Source organism: Rousettus aegyptiacus, unplaced genomic scaffold, assembly GCF_014176215.1.
Source record: "Rousettus aegyptiacus isolate mRouAeg1 unplaced genomic scaffold, mRouAeg1.p scaffold_m13_p_9, whole genome shotgun sequence".
Classification (NCBI taxonomy): Eukaryota; Metazoa; Chordata; class Mammalia; order Chiroptera; family Pteropodidae; genus Rousettus; species Rousettus aegyptiacus.
The window spans coordinates 44,911,679-44,936,068 of record NW_023416312.1 but is presented as its reverse complement, the minus strand read 5'-3'; the positions used below and the strand labels follow the sequence as shown (position 1 = coordinate 44,936,068).

The 24,390-nt window shown below is 32.6% G+C and overlaps 1 protein-coding gene across 1 annotated transcript in view; it reads right to left on the bottom strand.

The window, feature by feature from the left end:
- The window catches only part of LOC107519749 (connector enhancer of kinase suppressor of ras 2-like), a 187,073-nt gene that overhangs the window by 21,972 nt on the left and 140,711 nt on the right, over positions 1-24,390 (bottom strand). The window contains exon 8 of the mRNA XM_016162728.2: positions 6,871-6,990. Within this exon, the coding sequence (XP_016018214.2) occupies positions 6,871-6,990 (120 nt within the window). The remainder of the gene's footprint in view (positions 1-6,870; positions 6,991-24,390) is intronic.

Here is a 24,390-nt window from a genome sequence, read left to right as displayed (position 1 = left end):
CAATCCTATCAAAGACACAGAAAAATGGCCAGGTAATTGGGAGAAGAATCCAGAGAGTATGATATCACCAAAGCCAATGGAAGAAATAAATTCAACAATGATCAACTCCGTGAAATGTTGCAGTGAAAGCAGAAGCATGGTTGAGTAGTTGATAGGAGGTGAAGGATTCTAACATAGATTGTCCTTTTAGGGATCTTTGCTTAACAGTGAAGGAGAAAATCAATGACATAGTTAAAAGATGAGACAGAATGAAGGACTATTTTATTTGGGGGTATGGAAGAGATTTGGGTGTGAATATAGAGTCAGTGAAAGGTGCAGGTAAGGAAAATAAAGAGGTAAATGAAAAGAACAAGGTGCTGAAAGACATGAGAAGAGGACCATACTTAGAAAAGGGAAACATGTCCTCCTTTACATCTGGAAGGGAGAAAATAAGGTTGCCTATGGATGGTGATGAAAGGAGATTTGACTTTGGGTGATGAACACACAATGCAATATATAGATGATATATTATTGAATTGCATATTTGAAACCTATATAATTTTATTAACCAATGTCACTCCAATAAATTTAATTTAAAAAATAAAAAGAATAATTTTGAAAGTGGGACTACAGGAAGCTGAAGAGGTTCACATTTTTTGTTTCAATTATTTCGCAGCTATATTGTAATTGTATTTATACAAAATTAAAATTATTTTACTTTTCTGATGAAACTAACCCTTAACTTATGGAATATCAATCTTCTATCAAGCATTTTTTTCTGCCTTAAAATCTGCTTAGTCTAATATTCCAAATTTCTTTTGGTAATCGTTTGCATGGTGTATCTTTTCCAATATTTTGCACTCCAATATTCCCTATTTTTTACATTTTAGTCATATCTTTTGTAGTGGCCTATAGTTGCAATTATTCTACCTAGTGTAACATTTTTTTTTCTTCATTTAAGGATTTAGTTTGTTTATACTGAATGTTATTCTGATATATTTGAGTTTAAGTCTGCCACCTTACTACTTAATTTTTACTTTTCCTGCCTTTTTTCTTTTGCTTCTCCCTTCTCGTTTTCTTTTGAACTATCATTTCCTATTTTTCCTAAATTATTTGATAGTTACACACTAATGTATTATTCTTTTAGTGTTTACTACAAGCACCCATGGCTTATCAAAAGTAATTTTTCACTTCTTGGTTGGTATAAGGATCTTAGGATACTTTAACTCTATTTGCCTTCCTCCCTATTTGCCACTGTTGCAATTACTTTAAATTCTATATATTTAAAACCCCACATTATTATTATTTCTGTTATTATCATTTATACTCAATACATATTTACCATTTTTGTTGATCCTCATTCCTTCCTCCATCTTCCATCTGGGATCATTTTTCTTCTGTTGAAGAGTAACCTTTAGTTGGATGTGCTGGTAACAAATTCTCAGCTGTTTGTCCCAAAAGTCTTAATTTCACTTTAATTTTTGAGGGGTATTTTTATGGGAAATTGAATTCTAAGTTGGCAGTTATTTTCTTTCAGCACCTTCAGTTCACTTTTTGAAAACAGCATTCCATTTTCTTCTGGCTTGTATTGCTTACAGTCTAGGTTTCTTTCTTCTCCCAGATCTTGGCCCCGTTTTTTTCACTGATTGTTAGCTCTTTAATGCTTTTAAAGTTTTTTTTTTTTAATTTGTCAAGGTTTTCTGGTTGTTTTTGCTGGAAGGTTGAAATACCAAGTCCACATAAAATGTCACGTCCACCATTACTGGAGGCATTCCCAGGAAGTTCATAACTGATTGGCCCAATATTTTTGCTGAAGGGGGTAGTGAGGCCAAAGTTGAGATTGAAAGGAGGCTGGAGTTGGATAGGGGGCCTTTTTTGGAAGTAGGAAAATTTTGATTTCATTTCTGAGAAAAGACAATTGACTGCAGGTGCTTAAATAAATAAGTGATATTGGCAATCCAGATGAACTTGATAGATAGCAGTGACATGCAGGGGTAGAGAGTGGTATAATGCATCTGGACAATAATTTGTAAAGTTAAAAAAATGTATATGAAAATAGTTCCTGCCATGTCTATCAAAGAATTGTTGTGAGAACTAAGTGAGCTGATGGTATACTTTCCCCCCATCCAAAAAAAAAATGATAGATGTAAAAATAAACTATGTGGTGGTATGAATATTGGCTTTTTATAAACATGCAGATTTTTAAAAAGTGAATAAGATATACTAAATTTGAAATCATCTTTTCTTATTCAAAAGAACAAAATGTATGAAATTTTGTCTTACAGGGTTTATTTTTAGTATCATGTACATCCTTTAAATTTCCATTCATAGAACTGGCATTTACTGACACATTCCACAGCACTGGGAGAAATATTCATGGAGGAAGGCTGTGAGTAGGCAAGTAAGTGATAATACCACACTTCGAGAATATGAGAGAGAGGGTGAAAGTAGTGAGGTGGAATGGGAGAAAGAAGTGAAGCAAATATATAGGCAGGTGTTCTCTGAGTTTCAAATCGATGCTTCTTTCTTTAAATCTGAGCTATTGCAAACATCTTCCCAATGAGGGTAACTTAGCACAGCTATCTCATCCAAACTAGCTACTGCTACTGAGAAGCCTATCAGGGTCATTGGTCAAAGGGTTACTGCAGAAAGGTCTATTGAAAACTGCATAGCAAGCCTAGTGTCTGATTGTGTCTCCTCGGTCCTGCCACTTTAATGGAAACAAGATGTCAGCCAAGTAGCTTTACTCTTCTCCTGAGCAGAGATGAACTGTTTAAGCTGGATAATTTTGTAACATAGTACATTATTGCCATTGGACATGGGAATATAGAATCTGAAATGTTGTTTTTGAAGGTAGAAGGGGAGACTCGCTTTTTTAAAGCTAAATGATAGATTTTCAGAATGTACTGTAAGGACACATTTTAGGAACACAAAACATTCTTTTTAGTCGATGCATCTTTACAATGAAAATACCCTGTAGCTACACAATATTTCAACATACAGGCATGTATTTTTAAATTCTGTTCTAATTTTCCTTATAGTTGGAAATAATTACACTATTGATTTATTTTAAAACAGAAAGCCCTTAAAGTAGCTTATTGTATTTTAAAATGTTAACAAAAATATGCTAGATAAACTTTCCATTGACTCCATTGACTTACTTAGATAAATATAGTTACTTCTTAGATTTATCCCTTTGTAGAGCATTAAGGCTGATTCATCTTGCCGTCTAATCATTCTGGGTAGTTTTCTTCTACTGTTAATCAGTTTCCTCAACAAGGCATATTGTTTTATGCCCACATTTATTAATTAGAATGTTGTATATATTTCGAAGGTACAACTAATTTTTTGTCTTTCATTTTTGTTTTGGATTGCTGAAACTGATAATCAAGAGTTGGCATAGATGCCACAATTTCTTGAAATATAGATCTCAAAATCTATACAGACAGAGCTCAAAATCAACTGTAGTAGCAGTGACTACTCATAGCATTGCAATGTTGCAAAGACTGTATTTTAGGTGGTTGCCAAAAATGGAGGAAACTGTGATTGAAAAACCACAGCATATAATACAAATTTTAGATTGTACAAAAATTTATAGGCTAAAATAATGAAAAAATATGGGTCTTCACAATCCTTGATCAGATCAATGATTATAATTATCCACACACCAAGTGCACAGAAAGCACATGGAGCCAGGCATCTTAGATGGAAGATAAGTGTGACAAGATGTTGGTAGAGATGATGTCAATGTGCCAGCACACTTTCCTGGACATGAATAATGGTCTTGGATGGGACACTCATTAGTTATTCTGATTGTGGTTGGTATAGGCCCATATATATGGGTAGGTTTCTTAGCCATTTAAATGAAAGCATCTCATCAACTTTTTACCCATCTTCAGATGGTTGCAACTTTGTGGCCACTGTTTAATATAATATAGCAAGAATAATTCAGGTAGCTGTTATAGAAGGAAGGTACTGGCTTGGTACATCCTTTGCTGACACAAAAGCCATAGCTATATAGTATTTACTGTTTACCACCAATGTTGTTTTCTTCTTTCATGTAACTGTGTCCATGGAGTTAGAAGAACAGTTAAAGATAGGGAGTGGAGCCAGAGAGAAGTATGCAGAGGAAAAAACATGTCTAATCCCAGAGATGAATTTACTATGAAGCCAATGAAGCTTTAAGTTTTAGGGCCCCTCACTAGTATAGGACCCTTCCACGTGTATTTTATGTTTATAGTAGTTGACATAAATTTTAAATTTATAATTTTTTGTAATTTTTTTCTCATTCCAAATTTCAATTTGTATATAATTTTGTATTTTCTTAAAAGAGGGATCCTTAAACTATATAAGGCTCAGGCTCTTCAAAACCTGGTCCTCCCCTGTTATGTGTGCCTCAGAAATAATCGGTTGGGAGAATTTTATTTGATATTCTTCAAACTCTTAACACCCTCCTCCATCCCCAATACACCTAAGTTTAAAGATACAAAACAAACATTTTAATGAAAATCAATAATAATCAATTTCTATGTTAGGAATTAATCACTAGGCAGAATATATATACTAGTTAATGATTTTTTGAGAGGCCACTATGTGAAGAAATAAAAAAGTGGGCCTGTGAAACCATATTAGATTTGCAGAGCTATAGGTGACTTCAGTTGTCATTCACCCAAACCTTGCATTTCACATAGGATAAATTGAGTTTAAGAGAGGAAATGTGACTTGTACAAGTTCACATGTAGGTTAATTGGTGATTAAGTAGAGATTTCAAGAAATCGTATACCAGTTTCTATTATGGTTCTAATTTATTTACTTCTTCATTTATGAAATTTAATTCCTAACAATGTTTGGATTTGTATATTTTACATAATGAGGTTAAAATTGTATCTGCCTCTATAACTGAGAGAAAAATTATTATTCACTATTTTATATAATTACTTTATGTACTTCACCTTCAACAAATAAGATCACATTTTTTTTGCATGTAGCTTGTAGTTTAATAAAATCTCATCTTTCATCCAACTGAACAATAAGATAGCAGCCTATGTATTTTTCCAGGTCATTAACTACTTCAACCCAAACAATTCTGTATTAATAATCTCTACCCTTTTTCTTTCATTAAATCAATATAATGCTAACATTCATTCTTCCATGCAACTGTAATATTTTTGTTATGTTTACATAGATAACAATAAAGTAAGTCTTGGCAATGGAAGAAAATGATTTTTAAAATACAAACATGACATTTGAAGGGTTACTCAAATAAGAGGTTTAAGAAAATTTCAGGTGTCAACTATAATTGAAGAAATTTTCATGTTAAATCATAATTTTTCTGTTGGAGCAACTCTAAAGTTTATTTTCCCTCTGTTTAAGCAGATATGTCATAATTACATAATTTTTTTAAAGTACGAGAAACTCACATAAACACTATGATAAATGCAATCATATATGACTGGGCTCAACTAATGCACTTAAAATATGTAAGCTCACTTCACTGATAATTAATCTCCAGGCTTAATTTTGAACTTAAAAATTCCTTATCTCAAAGTGTTGTGAAACTCTTTACAATAAATTTGGAGGATATACACATAAGGTGATATGAAATGCACATAAATTACCATGAAGTCACCATGGTTAAATGGACAAATGTTATGAACCAACAATTCAGCCAAAAGTAAAAATAAAAGTAGCTAATAAATATAATGGGAAAATTTAATCTCATTAGTTGTAAGAGAAACAAAATATGACTAGGATTATGACTATTTTTTATCTATATTTATTTAAATAGTAAAAATGTAATGAAAAAGTTATGTATGTATGATGCTAATGTAGTATCTTTAGTATAAATTGATATAATCCTTTAGGAAAGCAATTTTTCAATATATATTGTGAATCTTTAAAATGTTCATAACCCTTGAACCAGTGATTCCATATCTAAGTAACTAAGCCTGCTAAAAAATTTTATGCATGAAGATGCACAATTATATATATCAAAAATAATATTATATAATAGTAACATAGCAAGAACTTGAAAAATTTGAATGCCAGCAATGAGGGAGATATCGAATTATGTTATGTTCATATGATCAAAAAAAAAATATATATATATATGCCACAATTATATAGGTAAAATATGAATAGAAGAAACACTGGAAGAAAATATACAAATATTGTTAATGGTTAAAACAATTTAAATGCTTTTCTATATTTTCCACATTTTATATAACGACTAGTTATTACTTTCGAATTGAAAATATTAACTTTAATAATAAAGATAAAGACATGGAGAAAACAGTAGAAACATATATAGCATAAAAGAAAAATGTCGAATCAATTAAATACATACTAAAACAAAAAAAAAAGAGGTTTGATTTTACAATTCTCACAGGAATAAGAAAAAAGATAAAACCCAACACAAGTGAAAATGTAGGTTTAACTTGGTAAAATTATTCTGGTAGATAATTTGATAATACAATTAATCTTAAAATTGTATACTCTATTACTATAATCAAAATTATAGGACTATATACAAAGAAATTATTTTAGTGGTTAAAAATACATTCTACTTACAGAGATAATTGATTCAGCTTTACTTTTAACACCTGAAAACTAGAGTCAATCTAAATAATCCAAAAATAATTAAATTATTGAATAAATTATGGTCTATAAATTCAGTGGTATATAATATCATCACTTAAATTAATATAATGACTGCATGGAAAAAAGGTAAGATATGATTATATCATTTTCTACACTGTATACTTTGGAGAAAAATTGGAAGAAAACGAAAACCCATAAATGATTTCTGTGTTAAATTAGAGAGGATTTTATGACATTTATAAATCTTTTCTAAATGGTTTATATTAATAACTCTTTAAAAAAATCGCTTACCACTTGCACCCTAGGTGGATTCTCCTCAGGGGTAATCATTTCTTTAATTTGTATTTCTGGTCTTGTAAGATCAGGTGGCAGAGCAATTACATAATGGCACATTTTAGTCACACTTTTGCACTAGAAAAGAAGAAAATAACAACAAAAAAGACTCGTTACTCATATTAACATCATTAATCCAGTTATAATACATAATTGACATAATTTTCCTTTTTTCAAAAAATGAACATATATATGTATATTCGTATTTATATTCAAGAAAAGATACTAAAGATATACAAGTCTCACCAACATAGGAAAAATAAATGAGAAATATAGTTCTTTGCAGAGTGAGTCAAATGTTTAGTATCAAAGTATAAAAATGGGCATAATTTTTTTAGGTTCTCTCAACTGTGGTATAGGCAACATGCAGATGAGGGAGAAAAAGTGATAATAAATTTTAAATGTCCATTTATTTTTCTAAATATATTCATTTTTTTTCATGGAAATTTTAGAAAAGGCAGAAGAGTCTAAGAATTTAACTATCACTCAGAATCCCACCCACAGGGGAACAGGGAAAATATTAAAATTACTTATTACAACCTTCATAAATATCTATTTACGATGGATTTATTTCAAAATGCACTTTGGCAGGAATTTTTGTATAGCCCTGTATATGTGTTTTCAGGGATCATACTGTTATTTTCTTTAAATATGGAAAACTTTCTAAAGAAAATTTGAACTGTGTGAATTTTAATATTTTGATACAAGATAACTTGATTCTAAAATGTAAGAGTTTAGAAAAGGAAATGAAAACGTTAAATAGAAAAAGGTATAAATAATGGCGCAATAAACCACTACTAGCCTATTATTAGTAAATTCCCATCACTTAGCTCAATTCCAAATATATAGTAAAGTTACATAAATATTTATTGATGATGAGTATGAGGGAAAAAAGTAATTCTCAAAACTTTTCTAAGGAATATGTAAAATCGTTGAATAGAACATTGCCTTCAGGTAAGGGGATCGTGGGAAAACAGTTATTTGAATGGTTAACGAGCTTGAAATCTTAATGACTTGAAAAAAAACCCTACAGATAAAAATGCATATCTATGCTGGTACCAAATGTATATTTTATCCCAGGTGTTTTAATTTGATATATACATTTAAAGTGTAAAGACATAAATATGGCATAGATTACACATACATGTATAGGTTGACTTTTTAAAACCAAAATCAGAAAATATTTAGGTTAGATATTATCTTAAATAACATCTAGTCCAATTTATTCATTTTGAGATGAGGAAACTTAAGTTGCTACAACGTAAAATTTGAGGTCCAAGGGGCAAGGACCATGTCCTTATGCTCTTTGTATCTCTTTCACCTAAACTTAGTGCCTGGAACATAGTAGATGTTCTTTAATGTTTATTGGATGAATTAAATTCATTCCCAATTGGACCTTCATGCACTAATAAGCCAGTTTATTAATTGTTACACCCATGCATCATGCTCATTCCTGTCTTCCATACTGTTCCTTTGGAATTAGGGAGCCTAAATTCTTCAGAGATTTCTATCGCTTAAGAGTGAATAGAAAAGTCTCAAATTGCCCAATTATTCATCTCCTCTTGAAGTTTAAAAAAAAAGAATTGGTAGGAAAATACACACACATATGTATCTGTATGTGTGTGTGCGTGTGTGTGTATATATATATATATACACACACACATATATATATATATATATATATATAGCAACAGAAGGAAATTTGACTTTGAGCGGTAAACATACAATGCAATATACATATGATGTATTATTGAATTGTACACTTGAAACCTATATTATTTTATTAACCAATGTCACTCCAATAAATTTAATAAAAATAAAAATACATTTGCTTTAATGATAATATCACATGAAGTCTATATAACATTCTAACATTATAGCTAGTAATTACAACAAGCATTATGTTTATCCATTGCCTATTATGTAAGAAAAATGACTATGTGGTTGCTGGACTTGGGGAATGGGACAAACTAATCTTGACAAAAATATGACATGGTTACTACTGTTACTGTTAGAATAACTGTTAGAACATACTTCATCACCTATTTTCTGGTGAATTTTGAAATGGTATACTTTGATCTCACTCTTGCTTCTTCTACCTACTCTCACTCTTTTATTTATTTATTTTTGCCAACATAAGGGTTACTGTACATGTTAAAACTTGATGAAGGACAATGACCTACAGATAAGTAAAAATGTTCAATGCATGAGCCATCTCTATAATGCTTTCTATCTTACTAAAAACATTGCCCTGCATTCCTAGTTTACTAAGAGAATGCAGGACAGCATTATGAATGCTGACTTACTGCTAATAAAGCTTCAAAAATACACAATTATTATGTTTCTTGTCCTGAGTAAAAATATATTTAAACTAGTTCCAAATTTACAGTATACTAATCTTTTATTAAATTCATTGTGTGATCACCACCTGACAGTGTACTAATTTCAATGAATGTCTTTTTTTCCCTCCACAATGCCCTATTTTTCCCTGGTAAACAAAGAAGAAAAAAACATCTAATTAAAAGTTTATGGTTTACAGCAAAACATAATAAAAAAGTAGCAGAGGAATAAATAAATAAATCGATGAGCAATCAGTTTGTATCCCATAAAAGTCCCACAGATAAGTAGTCAAGAGTAAAGAACATCAGGTTGATCTCTAAAGATACATCAGATAGGAAAAGTGTAAAAAGCTGTTCTGCCTGGCACAATCATTATTAGAACTCTGTCAGATTGGTTTTCTCTCAATGAACAAAGGAAAAGACCAGAAAGAGAATAAACAATATTTATTATCTTTCCTGGCATTTGTTATGGCTAAACACTTATTTTCCTGAAACGCTTATTTTCCTGAAACACTAAGCCAATCCAATTGAAATATACTCCAGATAAATCAATTATAGTAACACACATGCTACCCAGACTATGATCTGTATTTTGATCTATGCTTTTTAGTCAAGCCATAATTTATGCCATTAAATAAGTTCGGTCATCACCAATATTTATTTTACAACATGGCCTTAGTTGTGATCCTGATAGTGATATGGGTAATGTAATCAGAAAAGCACGAAGGCTGGCTTTTGACAATAATATGCCATTCTCATCTCCCCTTAATTTAGCTTGTAGATGAGATAAAGGAATGGACAGAGTACATTTGTTTCATAATGTGCTGAAGCCAAATTTTGAATTTACATCTTTCAGCTTTTTCACTCAAGGTAGTGAAAGGAAGTCAGAGACCAATTATGGATACTCCATAAGGAATGAAAACATAGTCAGTAAGAAACTGACCAAACTTACTTTGGATCTTCTAATGTTTATTGTTTAGAAATGTCACTTATCTTTCTTACCTGAGAAGCTGACAGATGCTAACAAGATAATTATTCTACATATATTATTTGGATCAACAAGTATAAAAACTACTTTGTCCCTCTATAGTGACTCATGCCAAAGAAACAACTTGCTGGTAGAATGGATTTACCTAGATAATGATTTGACATCACTCTTCTGCAACTTATTGGGTTTTCATTATATTCATCAATTTATCTATTTCAAAATTTGCCTTCTATTCTTAGCAAAATACTTTCATTGAGAGTCACTCCCCATCCTGCTTGCCCCACTACCTTCTTAGCTTATAGAAAATGTCAATTTAAAGCATAAGCATATTGAAGATTGCAAATCAGATAAGTTTAGAACCTAGGTTGGGTTTCATAATTGAATGGTTCTCATGAATGAATCTACTATTCTATGACAATTTTCTTATTTTTTAAGTAGGGATGGTGAGTTTAACGGTCAACTTTGCCCCTTTTAAAAGTTTTACCTCAGCCAAATCACTCAACTTCTATGAGAATAATAATATTGACTAGGGTTGTTATGACAATTAAATGTTCAGTGCTTTGCAAACTGTAATCTAGAATATGCACATAAGGTAATAAAATTTATCCTATATAATCTGTGTTTTAAAGCAAGGATATCATTTACCTTTCAAGGAGAAAGTATAAAAAAATAAATATTTCAAAGTATATAAAACATTTTGAACCTTTCAAAAGAAATATGCCATAAATTTCTAAGTAGTATTAATTTCATGAATAATGTAATTTATTTAACTTTCCCAACTATGCTATGAGACATTATTTCCTTTAAAAATATATGCCAACACTTTCAGAGACTTGTGATTCTACAGTGATACAATGTAAGTATGCTTCAAGAAAAGTTGCTAAACAGAAGGTAGTATCTCAAACTTTTCCATTCCATCCTGCACACAATGAGGTACAGAACTTTCATAATGTATTCACAACATCAAGCTTCCCACTCCAGCTCTTTGTAGGCCTGTAATCTTTCTCCATTGTGCATATAAATTAATTTTTGTATTTAAGAACAAGTAGCAGGTACACGAAGAGTTCATAAACACTATTTTAGGTAAGGACTATCAAATCAGCGACACCTTAAAGCCCAAGTCTTGTATCCACTAACACTTTAAAGGAAGGGAACAACAAAAGCCCAAGGACATTATTTGACATGTAAATTGCATTTCTTATTGGTACAATTAAGAGGATTTGATGCTACTATGTTGCCTAGGTAAAGTGTTAAAACTCAGTAATAATGTAAAAGGTAACTTTCAAGGCCTGACTAATGCAGAAAAATAAAGATAAAGACAGAATTATGGAAGAGACAAGGGCAGGAAATGCTGAGAGTAATGTGTGAGGAAAAGCATACAAAACTTTTTCTGTACCTAAGATGGATTATGCCTGTAAAGTCAGGGCTAAGAAACAAAATTAGAACATTAACACGAACCTCCTCTAAGATGAGGGAAAATTTATTAATTCAATGATGTTTCTTTTGTTACTGAGTTGCGGATATAATACATGTGGCAGGAGCTCACTACATATCAAATCACTATCTTTTAGAGGAATTATAGGAAACAAAGAAGAAACATGTTGATTTCAGATTATTTATTTTATGATTGACTTAGTAATTTTCTACTGTTTTGACTACAAATTATCTAAATTCGAGGAAACTTCATGTTTTCAAGATATTTAAATCGTTAATCTTAAAACTAATGGTGTTCATTCTATGGTCAAAGATATATGAGTGGGAGGCTTTATGATCAAGGGAATGTACCACTTTAGGATCCAATAAAATTAAGTATTTTCTAAGCTTTCGAAATACAGGCAAGTTTTATTATCCCAAGAATATAAACATACCTGAAACATAAGCCAAAGGCAGGAAAGGACCAAGATCATTTGATGAATTCTAACTGTAGCCAAATGTTAGACTTTTAAAATAAATGCTAAGATTGAGACACATTTCTTTATAGCAAACAACTTCTTTATACAATTGAAACCAAAACAACATATATTTTCCAAGTATAAGACCAGTGATATGGATCAATATTGTAAAAAAAATAAAACACACAACTGTAACAATTTGTCATTCATCTTGATATTCTTTTCTCTGTTTATCATTTCCATATCAGAGTTCTCAAAGATAAAACTGCCACATTCCATAGGCCTGTGAATATATCTACTATTTTATGGAGAGTGGATTAAATCTCCCAAACATTCATCAAGGGACATGAGAGGCCTATTTCGATTTAAAATTTCAGAAGCAATTATCAGCTTAGAGAGACATATAATGAAGAATCTCTTAAACAATATGCAAAAAAGCACTACCCAGAAAAAAAGATTGATAAATTCTATGTGTAATAAAGACAATCAGAAGAAAGTGAAAAGATGAGCTATATAGTGATAGAAGATATTTTTTAAAAATGTGTAACCTCAAAGAACTAGTATCTAGAATATAACCCCCCCAAAAAAAGAACAGACCAATAAGAAAAAAATACAAATAACTCAATAGAAAAAAGACATAAATTTGATCAGATATTTCACAAAAAAACATACATAGCCAATAAACATATTAAAATATGGAGAATGTGAAGGATCTCAGAAAAAATGGTGGAATAGGAGATTCTCCTATCCTCACTCTGCAACAATAATTTGGCAGTCATCCATAGACAAAAGTGTCTTTGTGGGGTCTTTAGAGTCCAGGTAAAAGGTCATGAAATCCCAGTGGAGTCCAAGATTGAGGAGAGTCATTTTGAGAAGGCAGGCTTGCATGCACCCAGACCATTGACTATGGTCTGAGGTATAGACCCAGAAACAGCTCCATACCCCTGTGGACTCAGATACAGCCTTGTATGGCCTTGATCCTGTTAACAACACCAAACACCAAGGGACATAAGAGGAGTCAAGCCCACTGTGCCTTAGGTCCCAGCTAAGGATCCTGAAGTGGCCTAGTACCTAGCTCCAGACCTTCTTGACTGTGGCGTGGGAGCCCCTAGAGGTAAGTTCACTAAACACAGTTTTACTACAGAATCTGAAACAGCTTTGTAACTTGGTTACGCCCCCTTCCCACTATAGTTCACAGGCAGTCCTGCTGGCCCAGGGATCCAAAGAGAGGTGTTCCGCTCTGTGTTTCTGGAGATCCCCAAAGGGTATAATACTCAGCTCTAGCCCCTCCCAGCCACAATCTTCAAATAGCCCTGGTAGCTCAGGGCTCACTCCCACACAGGAAACATGCCCCTGTCAGTACCCCCAAAGAGGCAGGTCAGCTAACCTCAGTCTGACAGCAGACCTGAAACAAATCTGTGATGTATCTTTAATTTTTTATAGCTATTGTCTACAAACAATTCTTCCATCCAGAGACACACTAGGAGACATGCACATCTAAACATCTGAAGTATCACCCTACTGAACAAGGTCCTGGATGCACACTTGTATACCAAGGGATCAGACAGGATCCAAACCAGCCACATGTAGACTCCATTGAGAATCCAGCAACAGCCCCATTACATGGCTCCAAAGAAGCATGACTGGGATTTCAGAGGTGATAACAAAAGCTCAGGGAACCAACAAAAGATCTTTACTTGCTGAAACCAGTCTGTAACAACTAGAAGAGCTGTTTGCTTCTTCAAAAGTGCAGAGAACAATACAAAGGACACCACCAAAGGAAACTAATAAAGATCCAGTAATCTCTATGAAAAAAAGGAGATCTATGAATTGTCTGTCAAATAATTCAAGAGAACACAAATAGCAATTAAACATAATCAGGAAAACAATATATGAATAAAATGAGAAGTTTAATAAAGAAATAGAGATGATAATTATAAATAAATGGATATCTTGGAGTTGAAGAACACAATGACAGAACTGAAAGATAAAGAGCTTCAATATTAGAGTTGATCATACCAAAAAGGAAGTCAGTGAATTTGAAGATAGGTCATTGAAATTAACCAGGAAAAGAAACAGAAAATAAAATGAATGAAAAAGAATTAAGAAAATTTATGTCATAGGACACCATCAATGTATGAACATTCACTTCATGGTAGCATCAGAATGAGGGGTGAAGGACAGGAACAAAATTTTATCTAGAGAAATAACAGCTGAAAGCTTCCCCAAATCTTGGAAAATATATGCACATCCAGGTACACGAAGTTCAAAGAATCCCAATCAAGGTCAATGTAAAGAAGCTAACCTTGAAACACATTATAATTAGAATGGTATACGTCAAAAACAAAGAGGTAATTTTGAATGAACCAAGAGAAAAATGACTTATCACATACAAGGAAATTATCATAAGGCTCTCAGTAGATTTCTTACTGGAAATCTAGTAGGCCAAGAAGGAGTGGAATGATATGTTTAAAGCACTAATAGAAAAAAAAATATATATATATCAATGGAGATTACAACACCTAGCAAAACTGTCCTTTTGAAATAGAGAAAGACATTACCAGACAAACAAAAAATAAGGGAGTTCACCACTAAACCAACCTTATGAAAAATGCTAAAGGAACTTCTTTAAGCTGAAAAGAAAGGGCACTAATACCTAACAACAAAACATATGAAAGTATGTACCCTACTGGTAAAAGTGAGTATTTAGCAAAGTAGATTAATGATTTCTAAAGCCAGTAAGAAAGGTACAAGATGAAAGTACTAAAAATAACTATGGCTACAATAACTCGTTAAGGAATACACAAGAAAAAAAATGTGAAATGTTACATCAAAAGAAGATGAAAAATATACACAGGATTATCAGATAATTAAGTGAAATGATTGTTTTTTAAATTTTGTGATGCTTGCAATATTAAAATATTTTAAGTGTATAATTATAACAGTTTCATTTCTTATTCAAAACACTCACTCTTGATCTTCAAAAAAAAACATAAACAGTGGAGTAATGACAGAAATATGGCGGAGTGAGAGACATCCCCATATTGCTCCCCCTGAAATAACAATAAGCTGAACTTCTAAACCTCAACAAAAAACACCCAATCTGCACACCAGCATGTCTGAGCATGGGATCTGCACATAAGAGCTATCACAGGTCAAAATCCCTGGAGTCTGTCAGTGGACTGGGAGAAACAAAGATGCTGCCTCTCATAACAGAAGCTCTCTGCAGGAGGAGGGGGAGTAGAGAAGGCGCAGCTGGTTCCCTGAACAGTACTACCAGGGAGAGCTGTGAACTCCATGCAGCCTGTGGCAGTGCCCAGGCATCAGGGCAGAATGCAGTGAAGTGGGGACCTCAGAAAAGCAGGGACAGAGAGAAAAACAGTTGATTATTACCAGCCGTAGTTGTATGAAAAATGCAAGGCTGAGTTGCAATCTCTATCCCCCAATACAGAAGGCCTATACCCCAATATCCTCAGAAACTAAACACCGTGGAACCCAAGGAAAATCTGAGAAAACACTACCAAAACTGTTTGTAACACTGACAGGGACTGAGACTGAGGATAGTGAGAGTGATTGAAAGTCTATAAGAAAAAAAAAAGCATTGTTAAGACTTTATATGAAGCAGGAATCCAAGAAGATTAGACACCACCTACTGGAAACCAAAAGAAAAACACTTTCTTTGCAAAAGATAAAGAGAGCCCTTTATATAATAAATCTTCTTTCCGGAAAAAAAAAAATAAAAATACACTTCCAATTACTGCCCAGGAAGAGAAATCGTCCATTAAATATCACAAACAACTAAGGTAACAAGGCATCTCATAAAGAAAGAGAAAAATCTCCAGAAAATAACCTTATAAACATAGATGTATGTGACTTAAATGACTGAGAATTCAGGATGGTACTTCTGAAAAAACTCAATGAGCTCCAAAACAATTCATATCAACAATTTCAAGAACCGAAAAAAAAAAAAAAAACAACTAGATGAGCAAAATGAGTTCATTAGCAAGCAGATTGAAACCCTCAAAAAGAACCAAATAGAATTTCCGGAGATGAAGAACACACTGCAAGAGATGAAAAATGAAACGGTAAACTTGGGAAATAGAGTCAACCAAATGGAGGAAAAGATAAGTGATATTGAAGACAGAAATCTAGAAATAAATCAGAAGTAAGAAGAGAAACTGAAGAATAAAAAATAATAAAAGAAAAATACAAAACTAGCTGATACCATCAGGAGAGGAAACACAAGAATAATGGGCATTATTGAAGGAGAGGAAAAGGAGCAGGGATTAGAAAGTATTTTCGGACAAATAGTTGACAAGAATTTCCCAAATCTAAGGAATGAGCTGGAGCTTGGAATTCAAGAACTCAAGAGAACACCCATTTATCTCAACCCAAAAAGGCCTTCTCCAAGACACATTGCATTAACTTATTAAAAACCAACCACAAAGAAAATTCTCAAGGTAGCCAGGGAAAAGTAGATGGTAAGCTATAAAGGAAATCCCATTAAATCATCATTGAATTTCTCAGCACAAACATTACAAGACAGAAATAAGTGGAATTAAATATTCAAACTATTAAATGAAAGGAACTACCAGCCAAAAAGAATGTATCTAGCTAAACTCTCCTTTAGATATGAAGGAGAAATTAAAATCTTTTCAGACATACAAAAATTGAGGAAATTTTCTACTACACGGACTGTATTACAGAAAATACGGAAAGGGGTCAGCTCACATAAAACAGAATGACAAAAAAATACATAATTAGGAGTATGGTGACTAACAGGCAGATAGGAGTAGAGGAGTACAACCCTTACTAAGAACAGAGTATTATAAGCTTAAACAATAAGAAGAGATTTGTTATAGCAAGATAGTAATGAATGTTCAGCATACATAGGGGCAATTTGAGACAATGATAACAGAAAAGGGAAGGAATAGAACATCCAAATTTGCAAAGAAGAATGGTGATACATCACGTGTCAAAGAAAATGGACTGCCGTATGTATATATGTATGTATGTATGTATGTGTGTGCGTGTGTGTATATGTATGTATGTATTCTTTACATATTCTTAATGCTAACCATACACCTAAAATCTAGAATTTAATTATGTAATAAAAAACAAGAAGGATCAGAGGGAAAGTTCACAAAACCCAATGAAATTAAAATAACAGACAGAAATGCAAGGGCAGGGAAACAATGGAAACACTGGGTTACCAGAAAGCAAAATATAAAATGACTATAAGAAACATCATAATTCAATAATCACTCTAAATTTAAATGGACGGAATTTACCAATAAAAAGGCACAGAATTGCAGACTGGATCAAAAAATAAAACCCAGGATGTGGTTCCACAGTGTAGCAGTTAGTACGTCTGCTTTACATGCAGAAGGTCCTGGGTTTGCACTCCAGTGGAGCTACGGTCCATGGTCTATGGCCATGCCACCCTGAACAAATCTGACATCTGATCTCTCAAGGTAAGTAGGGTTGGGCCTGGTTAATACTTGGATGGGAGACCACCTTGAAAGACCAGGTGCTATAGTTGAAAATAATAATAATAATAATAATAATAATAATAATAACAACAACAACAACAACAACAACAACAACCTGACCACATACTGACTCCAGGAGACTCATCTCAGTCCAAAGACAAATATAGACTCAAAGTGAAAGGGTGGAAAATGATATTTCAAACAAATGGCATTCAGAGAAAAGCAGGAGTAGTGGTACTGATAATAGACAAAATAGACTTCAAATTAAAAAAGGGAAAGATACTGAGGGACACTTCATAATAATAAGAGAATCAGCACTAAGAACACATAACATTTATAAATAGCTATACTCCCAATCAGGGAGCCCCAAAATATATAAAACAATTACTAACAGAACTAAAGGGAGAAACAGACCAAAACACCATCATAGTAGGGGACCTAAATACCCCACTGTCAGATATAGAGAGATAATTCAAACAGAAAACCAAGGATATAATATCCTTAAATGATACATTAGACCAACTGGACAAAATTCACACTTATAGAGCTTTTCATCCCAAAACAGCTGCTTATACAGTCTTCTCTAGTGCACATGGAACATTCTCAAGGATTGACCACATACTGGGACAGAAATAGCATCAACAAATATAAGAGGGTTGAAATCATACCAACAATATTCTCTGATCATAATGCCTTGAAATTAGAGATCAACTTCAAAAAGAAAGCAGGAAGAACCACAAATACATGGAGATTAACTAGCATGCAGCTGAAGAATGACTGGATCAGAGAAGAGATAAAAAGAGAGATCAAGAGATACATAGAAACAAATGACAATGATAGTACACCATATCAAAACTTTTAGGGCACAGCAAAAATGGCCGTAAGAGGAAAGTTCACATCATCACAGTCCTTTCTCAGAATGAGACCAAATAAACAACCTAATGCTTCATCTAAAAAATATATATTTATATATATGTATATATACATATATATTTATATGTATATGTATATATACATATATATGTGTGTGTGTGTGTGTGTGTGTGTATATATATATATATATATATATATATATGAACAAATGAAGCCTAAAGTCAGCAGAAGGAAAGAAATAATCAAAATTAGAGCAGAAATAAATGAAATTGAAAACAACAACAACAACAAACAATAGAAAAAATGAAAGCAACAAAGAGCTGGTTCTTTAAGCAGGTCAACAAAATTGACAAACCCTTGGCTAGACTCACTAAAGAAAGAAGAGAAAGGCACAAATAAACAAAATCAGGTATAAAAAAGGAGAAATTACGACATCACAGAAATACAAAAATCATACAAGAATACTATGAAAAAGTATATAACACTAAGTTTAATAATCTAGAAGAAATGGACCAGTACTGAGAAAAATACAATCTTCCAAGACTGAATTAAGACAATCTGAAAAATCTAAATGGATTGATCAGCAGTATGGAAACTGAAACAATCATCAAAAACCAACTAAAAAATAAAGTCCAAGACTAGATGGCTTTACCAGTGAATTCTACCGATGAAAGATTTAACACCTATTCTTCTCAAAATCTTCCACAGAAGCGAAGAGGAGGCAATACTTCCCAACTTGTTTTATGAGGCCAATATGACCCTGATACCAAAGCCTGATAAAGATAACACACACACACACACACACACACACACACACACACACACTACAGACCAATATTTCTCATGAACACAGATGCAAAAATCCTAAATAACATATTAGCAAACTGAATACAGCAACATATTATAAAGATTATACACCACAATCAAGTGGGCTTCATTCCTGAGGCACAAGGATGATTCAACATATGCAAATCAATGTGAGACGCCACATAAACAAATTTAAAAATAAGAATCACATAATTATGACTTTAGATGCAGAAAAACCTTCGACCGGATACAGCATCCATTTATGATCAAAACACTTAACAAAATCAATTTAGAAGGAAAATACCTTAACATAATAAAAGCCATCTATAATGAGCCCTCAGCCAACATTATACTTAACGGTGAAAAACTAAAACCCTTCCCTCTAAGATCAGGAATAAAGAAAGGCTGTTCACTATAGCTGCTGTTACTCAATATAACATAGGAAGTCCTAGTGAGTGTAATCAGGCAAGAGAAAGATATAAAAGACATACAAATAAGAAATGAAGAAGTCAAACTGTCACATTTTGTGGATGACATGATTCACTATATATATATATATATATATATATATATATATATATATATATATATATTCCCTAAAGGCTCCACAAGAACACTACTAGAAACAATAAGCACAATAAGCAAATACAATAAAATCTCTGGATAGAAAATCAATGTTCAAAAATCCATAGCTTTCCTATACTCTAATAATGAAGTGTCAGAAAAAGAAGAGGAAAAAAATTCCTATTTCAATTACAACAAAAATAATAAAATACCTAGGAATAAATCTAATGAAACATGTGAAGGACCTATATATTGAAAACTATAAGACTTTATTAAAAATAATCAAAGAAGATACAAAGAAATGGAAAGATATTTCATGTTATTGGACTAGAAGAATTAATATAGTTAAAATGGCCATATTATCTAAAGCATTATACAGATTTAATGCAGTCCCCATCAAAATCCCATTGGCATTTTTTAAATAAATAGAAAAAAATCACCAGATTTGTATGGAAGCACAAAAGTCCCCGAACTGCCAAAGCCACCCTGAGAAAAAAGAACAAGTATGGCGGCATCACTCTGCCTGGCTTCAAGTTATACTACAAGGTGACAGGAATCAAAATGGCATGACACTGACAGTGAAACAGACACATGAACCAGTATAACAGAATTTTGAGTCCAAAAGTAAACCCATATCTATATGGGCAAATAATTTTTGACAAAAAAAAAGCCAAAAATATACAGTGGAGAAAAGAATGCCACTTCAATAAATGGTGCTGGAAAAACTGGAAGACCACCTGCAAAAGAATGAAACTAGGCTATTGTCTATCAACACACACCAGAATTAACTCAAAATGGATTAAAGACCTGAATCTACCTGAAACAATAAAATGCATAGAAGAAAACAGAGGAACAAAACTCAAGGACCTTGGACTTAAAGAAGATTTTATGAATTGGATATCAAAAGCAAGGGAAGTAAAGCTAAAATAAATGAATTGGACTATACCAAACTAAAAAGCTTCTGCTCAGCAAATGAAATCGTCAACAAGGTAAACAGACAACCATTCAAATGGGTAAATATGTTTGCAAGCAACACCTCCAATAAGGGCCTAATATCCAAAATATACAAAGAACTCATACAACTCAATAAGAACAACAAAACAGATGATCCGATCAAAAAATGGGCAGAGGACCTGAACAGACTCTTCTCCCTAGAGGACATACGTATGCTCAACAGATATTTGAAAAGATGCTCAACATCACTAGCTGTTAGGAGAATGCAAATCAAAACCACAATGCGATACAATCTCACACCTGTTAGAATAGCTGTAATCAACAGGACAAGTAATAGCAAATGTTGGAGAGGATGTGGAGAAAAATGATCCCTCATACACTGCTGGTGTAACTGTAAATTGGTACAGCCACAATGAAAAACAGTATGGAGGTTCCTCAAAAAACTAAAAATTTATCTACCATATATATGATCCAGTAATCCTTCTACTCGGTATGTACCTCAAAGACTTGAAAACCCATATCCAGAAGTGTCCTATGACAGATGATTGGATAAAGAAGCAGTGGTACACATATACAATGGAATATTTCTCCATCATAAGAAGAGATGAAATATTGCCATTTGCAACAACATGGATGGACCTCGAGATAATCATGCTAAGCGAAATAAGCCAAACAGAAAAAAGTTGAAAATCACATGATATCACTTGTATGTGGGATATAAACCTAAAAGTAACAAATGAACAGGGAAAACAAACAGATACTCATGGACATAGACTATAGACTAGTGGTTACCAGAAGGTAGAGGGTGGGGCAGGAGGGGTAGATAGACGAGATAAAGGCCTTCAAGTATAGGGGGATAGGAGGAGGGTGAAGTTGATAAAGGGGTCAAATATATGGTAGCTGAAGGAAACTGGACTTTGGGTGGTAAACACACAAGAGAATATACAGATGTCCAATTATAATGTACGCCTGAAAATTATTTAATTGTATTAACCAATGTTACCCCAATAAAGTTAATTTTTAAAAAGCCTAAAATAAATAAATAAATGTTAACATAAGTAAAACAGAAAAGTGTCTGCATATTTACATATTCTTTTTATTATTTGAGGAAGAAGCACATCTTGGTCAGCTTGTGATGAGGGTGGTGAAATCGAAACAATACAAATATGAATTACATCTTAGGAAGCATTAAAAATAGTATAGCACAAAAGAAGTGACATATTAATGCTCTTTACTGGCTGTTAAAGTTCTGAGCACCGATAAGTTCTGAGCACTTCATTAAAAAGGATCATGGATACCTTTTACCATATTGATACCAGAGCAACCATAATGGTAAAGGGAACTGTTAGTGTTTATTTGAGGTAGACAATCTTGGTGTATTGAAATATATAAGGAGCAGTCATATGTAAGCATAATTAAATTAGTTTTGTCAACTTCTGGATATTGAAGTAAGAACAATGAGTGACGCTATAGAATGGCAGGTTTTGTGTCATTATAAGAGAGGACGTTCCAAAACTAAGAGCTGTCTATGATGAGCTTCCCAGGTATACAAGCATAGACTATACAGATTTATGGTATATAGGAAAGGAGATGGACTCTAGTATCATAATAACCTGAATCCAAATCCCATATGTGCAATTAATTAGCTGTGTGATCTTGAGCAAGTGACATAAAATCTATCAGCTTCAGTTTGCCTATCTGGAAAATGTACTTCACAATAAAAAAGATTGAGAATAAAATGAAATTAAATGAATGTTTAGTAACATAGTATTTTAAATATATTAGGCCCACTTTAATATATATGAGGTTACTCAAATACTAGAGTGGATGGTTGAACCAAAACTAAAGTGCCTTCCAAGTCTAAGAATGTATGATTCTATGATATTATTCATTTTACTTGAGGGATAACGAAAATTAGATCCAAGGACTGATATGTGAGCCAATATATAATCGATTTGTGCTATTCTGAGGAGAACCAAATATTAGTATCAGATATTAGGTACTTAGAAAATCTTACCCTATAAAAAAAGGACAAAAAAATTTTTCCTTTCTCATGTATGTTCATACATCACTACAATGTCAATATAATTTCTGATGAAGAAGTATGTCTTACACAGAAGATAGCTATAACTGTAAATCCTGAACAGTGCAGACAGATACATAAAAATCCTTTAGACTTTGGGTGTTTTTTATTAGTTTTTGAAGGCTGGAATGTTTTAGCATCATACGCATTCTGAAAATTTATGAACAGTTCCTATATTTCACAGCAATACTTCTATTTTCTGGCCCCATAAAGGGCAATGATAGAGAAAAATAGCACGAGAAAATAGATATAGTTAGAAGAGAAATAGTTAAGAGAAAATCTTAAGAGTAAAGAAAAATAAAATTGAAGGGGGCAGCAAGGAATGCTTAGAGAAAACAGGGTGAAAATATTAGATAACAAATATTGTATGCTTATTTAATTATTAAGAATTTAAAATCTATTTATCTATATTTAAGAAGTAATATATATTAGAAATCTCAAAATGTTTTTCATTTATATAACATATAATCACTACAACCTTCCAGTCTAAAAAAAGAATGAAGAACATTATAAAATAAGTCATCTTTTTCATGATTTCTAAAATAGGATAATCTTAAACACAAGACTTCCTGTGATGAGATAGATGTGATGATGATTTATGGCAGATATAAAATGCGAAGCCACTTTATTTTTAACTACACCTTTGGTGGTTCCTAGTTTGTTATTGAAGTTAAATTCAATTTATACTTAACTACAACAAATGCTTCAAGAGCAAAGTTTCCTGCCCCTATTTTAGCAAGAGGCCTACTTTCCTCCTGTTTCTTTCTTTTCCAGCCCTCACTCTATGCACTCAAAGTCCTCATACTTTATTTAAACTCACCCTTATCAAAAACTGTTTTTAAGAAGAACCCAAAAAACTTTCTTGTACTTAAGAAATCATGAACTTACTTAATACTGTATATCTCAAGGGGAAATTTTCGTTCTGACAGAAAGAAGTCTTAAAGCTAAAGAAATTACATTTGCACATCAGCAAATTGTAAAAGGAGATAGTTTCTAAGGCAAAGAGTTCTTTTCTTTTGTTACAGATATTATCTGAAAAAGAGAATTAGTATTAGATACTTTTAGCATGAAGCAACTGATAAACCACTGGCAAAACAAAACAAAAAATCAAAAGCTAAAAACCCATTTACAATACAGGAGAGTTTGAGCCTTTTAAACATACTCAAATGAATACTGGATTGACATAGAAGGAAGAAATATAATTTTTTAAAATTTTTTATTTTTCAATTAGAGTTGACAATCAATATAGTGGTTTCAGATGTATAGCAGAGTGGTTAGACATTTATATAATTTACAAAGTGATTCCCCCAATTAGCCTAGTACCCATTTGGCACTATACACAGTTATTACAATATTATTGACTATATTCCCTATGTTGTACTTCACACCGCTATAATTATTTTGTAACTATAAGTTTGTACTTCTTAATCTCTTCACCTTTTGCACCCAGTCCCCCTCCCATCTGTCAATCACCAGTTTGTTCTCT